This window comes from Condylura cristata, unplaced genomic scaffold (assembly GCF_000260355.1).
Source record: "Condylura cristata isolate star-nosed mole 26May11 unplaced genomic scaffold, ConCri1.0 scaffold00001, whole genome shotgun sequence".
Taxonomy (NCBI): Eukaryota; Metazoa; Chordata; class Mammalia; order Eulipotyphla; family Talpidae; genus Condylura; species Condylura cristata.
The window spans coordinates 46,918,616-46,924,791 of record NW_004567102.1 but is presented as its reverse complement, the minus strand read 5'-3'; the positions used below and the strand labels follow the sequence as shown (position 1 = coordinate 46,924,791).

General features: G+C 37.9%; 1 protein-coding gene across 2 annotated transcripts in view; it reads right to left on the bottom strand.

The window, feature by feature from the left end:
- GRIK2 (glutamate receptor, ionotropic, kainate 2) overlaps positions 1-6,176 on the bottom strand; it is a 567,868-nt gene that overhangs the window by 159,358 nt on the left and 402,334 nt on the right. For both annotated transcript variants that reach the window (XM_004673729.2, XM_012722222.1), the window contains one exon: positions 1,384-1,590. In XM_004673729.2, the coding sequence (XP_004673786.1) occupies positions 1,384-1,590 (207 nt within the window). The remainder of the gene's footprint in view (positions 1-1,383; positions 1,591-6,176) is intronic.

Here is a 6,176-nt window from a genome sequence, read left to right as displayed (position 1 = left end):
AAAAAAAAAAAATAGGGATTGTTGGTGTCTACCTCAGAGATTCAAAACCAGTCAGATCTAGATTAGATCATGAAAATTTGCATTTGTAACAAATTCCACAGTTATGCCAAACCTGTAGTTCTTTGGGACAAACCTTGAAAACCACTGGTACAAGAAAGTTTGAATTGATGTAGGAACACAAGGCTAACTAATAGCAGCTAATCTGTAACCACCCAGAAGAGTTAATAAAATAAGGCTATGTATGTGGGGGTGCGTCCCTGGTGGCCTATGGGTTTAGTCTCAGGGCCATCACTGTGAAGGGCAGAGTTTGATCTGCAGCCAGGGAGCTAACCTACATATGGCACAGCAGACCTCTCCTATCATACTCACTGCTCCCCTAGCAATGTATTTCAGTACAGACTGTGCTACTCCCCACTCTGTCTCTAGTGAATCTTCTCACTCCTGTACCTCTGGCCTACTTATACCCCAGTTCTTTAAAAAAAAAAAAAAATCTATATAGGACATAAATTAAAATGCAAACTTAGAGATTTGTATAGACAGGTATTATTACAAGAACATCTGAAGCAGGAACACAGCCAGCCCAAGACAAAATATCAAGAAATAAGGATTGAAATAAATACCCTAACTTCACTTTCCTCCCTCCCCATTATTTCTGTTTGGGGAGTTCTGTGGATTTTCTCCATAAGGAAGATAATCTTTCAACACAGAAAACTGAGAAGGTCTGAGAGTAGATTTAGTTTAGCAACAGTTATGTTATAATGGAAAATGTCAAAATAAAATTAGATGAGACTAAACAAAAATCAAATATACTTTTGTGATATTTAAAAAGCTTATTTCAAACAGGTGGGCTAAGAAATTATGATCTTTCCTAGTCAACAAAGAATACAAGTCCTATTCAATTAAAAAATAAGGTACCTATTTTCCTACTTCAATATATTCAATAGTCTAGTTCTATTTTATGGACTGTTTCACTCCATAGTTTTTGGAAATAAGTTATCTCTCATCTGTATTTTGAAGATGTATCTTATCCTAGTAAGAGTTTTAATCATGAAATTGAGAATTTGCATCACACATTTTCTTGGTTCATTAAGAAGTTAAAATTATACAAGTTAAAATGAAATTCAGCTAGGAAACCACATTCCAATTTAAAACTAAGTCCAAATATTTATAGGTATTAATCACTAAATACTAGTGAATTTAAGATAGATGTTTCCAATAGAAGTATACATGCCCCTTAGTGTTTGTGTAAATATACATATATACTGAATTATTGAAAAGAAATTAGCATATATTAATGTGCTTTGACAGTATTAACCTTTACATCCAAACAATATTTGTTAAACAATATATTAAAGGTAATAAATAATGTGAAAAGGGACTTACATGATCAATTAATTCACGGACCATTCCATTCCATTGTCCATTGGCATCATCCTGAGCTCCATATTTCCCATCCTCCACAAGTCTAATTTCATATGTAAAGCCAAGGATTGTAGACAACTCTCTGAGGAGATCAATGCAATAACCTTCAAATCGATCATTCCCATAGAGAGGTTTGTCAGACTTCTTAAACAAGACGTAGGGTTCTTCCTGGAAACCGAAGGTAGCAAGTCTCAGTAATCAGAAGGCCTATCATCAGAATCATAGCTTTTCTGTGCTATAGGAAACTTTCAGTTAGTGTAGGACAGCAATCATTTTTTTTTCTTATAATTAATATAGTTTGAAATATAATAAGGCAGATTACTTCAAGGGCATTTGAGATTTAAAAGAAAATATTTAGATATACTAATTTCATTGTAACTATATATTACAAATATGTTACCTTACCCTATGTATCTTATATGTACATATAAATAATGTAGCATAATGCATCACATATGCTATACATGTTTTAATTGTACCAAAATTATAATAACCTAATTTAATTAAACTATTTATACCCAATATCTGGTATGTCTTTTCAGTGGAATCTATTAATGAAAGAAAAATGTTATTGCCTAATTGCCTACTATGTGCTATGAACTGGAATATAGATTTTACATATATTATCACATTCTGTCCTAACAATCATGAAATAGCACCATGCTCCATTATAGAAAAAAAAAAAAAGCAAAAGCTTAGTCTAGAATATAGAGAAAGAAATTAACATTTATCAAGTGCTTATACATTTAGTCAACAGTTTATGGAAGATTTACTATGTGCTATCCTTTCTCTGAATAAAAGGAATACTGAGTCAAGTAGTATACCAGATAAAGGAGGAACCTATACAAATAGAGTATATAAAAAGTAGAATATTTACATGTCAAAAACCAAGCAAGTATAAAACTTAAAATAGTGAAATACAGATCCGATCAAAACAACTGATAAGTATCTGACAAAGTAGAAGGTAAGACAAAGTTGTGTAATATATCTGGAAGTCTTTTATGAGAAGATAAGAGATGACATATAACCCGAAAGATGAAGAGTCTAGCCATTTGCAATTATGAAAAAAGAGCATTCCAAAGACATTAGAAATAAAAAACTCTGAGACTAATATGACATTGGACTGTTCCAGGAAGAGAACCGTAGCCATCAGAGACTGAAATCACATTGAAATAGAGCAAAACTTGGGGGAGGAGGTGGCATGCACACATCGTGTGAGCTCTTGTCCATGTGTTCACAATTGCAATAAAGCTCAGTCTCAGGGTGCAACAATGGGGTTTATTTCTAAAGGGCAGCTTGGGATAAGGAAAGAGTTTCTAAGGCTACTGTCTCACCCCAGAGAATGTCCATAGTGTCCAATAGTCCAAATTGATAGCTTCTCATGCAAGATGGCACTGGCCTTCCCGTGACAGCCTGGAACTGGTGTCATATGCTAAGCAATGAGGCAGTAGCCAACTAATATGTGGTCACAGGCTGCCATAAGTGCAACCTCAGCAGTGATGCTCCTGAAGCCATCTGTCTTCCTGAGGTCAAGGTATGTTTCCCTGAAAAGATCTCCTCTTGAAGCCCCTTGCCCCAGCCCACTGTAGCCTTCCCACCAATATCCAGCAGCGCCCACACCTCTGCTTATATCCCTCTACAGTACCCGCCTTTCAAATCTGATTGGTCTACTTTCTAAGCCAGCTGTTTCTAAGACTTGATTAGTGCTGGTGAAGTCTGAGTAGAATCAGTGGGAGCACCTGTTTCACATATTTTCAAAACCAACTATAGGTTCAAACCCAAAACCCCAGTAGGAAGTGCAACCTGCCTCACACCAGAGTTGTGCAGGTAGGACGTGCTGTATCTGAATGGTGCTGACCAGGTTCAAACCTGACCTGCACATCTCTAAAACTGCTGCTGTTTTTATTCCTCCCCCACCCCCCCAAACACAAACATGACTGCTCAGCTATTCCAGGTTGGCTCTCAAGTAGGCTCAGACTGATGCTGCTCAGCTGGGGGCTGCAGGAACTTCCAAGAACCAAGAGCTTTGAGGGCTGCTCTTACAATAGCTAGTGAGTGAGGAATTAGTTTACCAAGGTGAGAACAAAGAGTGAGGAGCCATGTCTTAAAGGCGCTGCAAGGCAGGGACTGTTAAAAATGTGCATGTTCAGGCCCTCCCTGGTGGCGCAGCGGGTTAAAGCACGGGTTAAAGCACAGCACTGAGAAGCTAAAACCACTTCCGCATGAGTTCGATTCCCGCCTGCCCCGGAGGTGACCACATGGCGTGGCAGACCTCTCCTGACCCGCCCGCTGCTCCCCTCAGCAGTGTACTTCATTGATCTGCCTGTTCTGTTCCCCACTCTGTCTCTGGTGAAGCCTCTCGCCGCCCCTGAGCCTCTGGCCTGTACCCCAGTTCTGTATGCACAAATAAATAAAATCTTTAAAAAAAAAAATGTGCATGTTCAGAGAAAGCCAAATATAGCATGATTTCACTCAGGTATGGAATACAAAGAAAGAAAGCACAGGTTCAGACTAAATCAAAACAACAACAAACCCTTGAAATGTGTAGAATTAAGGTTACCAGATGGAGAACAGGAGGTACAGAACTGTGTGGAGTGGTCCCAATGGCCTCTGGTGGGGGACTCCAGTGTGCTTGGTGGGGGATGTTGTGAAGTGACAAACACTTGAAGAGGTGTGAATCTGTACCACTGAATCACATACAGTTTGTAAACCAATTTATCTCAATTTTTTTTTAAATAAAGATAATTGGCCCATTCTCTTCCTATGTAATAACTTTGCTGGTAAAAAAATGTGTACTTTAACTAAAAGTTAAGAGAATTCATGATTTTATTAAATGCAGGTAGAAAATGGTTTAACAAACTGCTGTGAATAAAACAAGGTAAAAGAGATTTTATTACTTACTCTGATCATGATCAAAATCTCTGGAAGCTGCCCTTTTAGAGGCAGATATGGTAGAGTAAGAAAGGGTAAGAAGCTCAAATCCATCAGGAACATGATCACCTCTTCCAAACCCGAGATCATCCCACAAGGTCTGTCCCTTCACAAAGGAGTTTTGGCTTTGACTGAGGTGGGAGCTTGCCCACAGGCATCTTAGAAAAAAACACCAATTCCATCTCTCTTCCCATACTTACAGACTCATCAATCCTTAAACTGTTTGCTACACACTCTTGCTGCCCAGCTTCCTGTTCTGAAGCTACACTGTGTATTAATGAAGTCCTGCTCTGCTCTCAGTGCACATATAGGGAAATACTCCCTTCATTTTCTTTTTTTATTGGACTATACCTTGAAGATACTGCTTCTCCTCCAGTCTTTTTTCTTAGAATCTATCTTCAGTGTCACCTTCACAATCCTTAGGGACAGAGGAATGTTTGATATCTTCCTTAATGGGACAGATGAATACTCTTCCACCTTAAAAGGTATTTTATTAATTTTCTTCTCCTTTTACCTTGGCCGGATGGTCTTTTCCAAATAACACATTTTCATGGATCATACTTTAAATGGCCTTTTAGTTTGGAAGGAGAGGGAGGCTTGAAGCTAAACAGCTTTATTGTGCTACTCATATTTCAAGTATATTCAGTCATCTCTTTTTCTGGCTCTCCAATAAATTTTGGATGATTTTATGATATTAATCATATTGAGCAGAAAGTGCTGATTTAACTATATAGAGATATGTATGTGTGTGTGTACACATACATATATAGCTATGTATCTTCTGAGATAGACTTGAACAATTTATGTCAAGGTAGTTACTTGAATTTTCATCAAAACACCAGATATCAGGCTTACATGGTAGCACAGCATATCAGCACTATTGCCACTGCCTATGGCCTGAGTTTGATCCCCCCAAAGGGAACTAACCTACACATATTCCAACAGACCTGGTTAGGGGCTTGAGAAGGACACCCCATGCTCCCCTGCCCTAGAGAGGACAGTCTGAGAATTTTATAAAATGGGAAGAAGTATGTGAGTAAAATAGATGAACTCTATGGGCTTTAGTGTGCTTTCTGTTAGTTTTTTACTTATAAATAAATCAATGTGTAATTTTTATTTAAAAGCTACAAATATCGATCACTTGTCAAGTTCTACACACTAAGTTAAAAACCATCACCATGCATTTTTCAAGTCTTTATTTTATGCTAGCACTTGTTCTGAGACTTTTCTTGGATTAATTTATTTATTCCTCATGACAGCTACGTGAGATGATTAAAGATTTTTTTTCTATTTTTTGGATGAATAAATTGAATTCAGAGTGTTAAGAATTTTAAGCTCAAGAACAAGAAATCTTTGATAGTCAGACTACCTCTCACCACCACACACTATTTCCATATTAAATGGTTATCAGTGATTATTTTCAAACCAGCAAATACATAATAGCATATAGTTAATAATATGTATATATGTATTGTAAAGCTTTTTTTTTTTTTTTTTTTTAAGATTTGTTTATTTGTACATCGGAACTAGGGTACAAGCCAGAGGTGCAGGGGTGGTGAGAGAGTTCTCCAGAGACAAAGTAGGGAGCAGAACAGTCTGACTGATGAAGTACACTGCTGAGGGCAGCAGCGGGCGGGTCAGGAGAGGTCTGCCTCTGCCATGTGGATCATCTCCGTGGCAGGCAGGGATCGAACCCATGCGGAAGTGGCTTTAGCCTCTCAGTCCAGTGCTTTAGCCCGCTGTGCCAACAGGGAGGGCCGTAAAGCTTTATTTTTATTATTTTTCAATTAACCAGAATAACCACCAGTTTACACTGCATGACA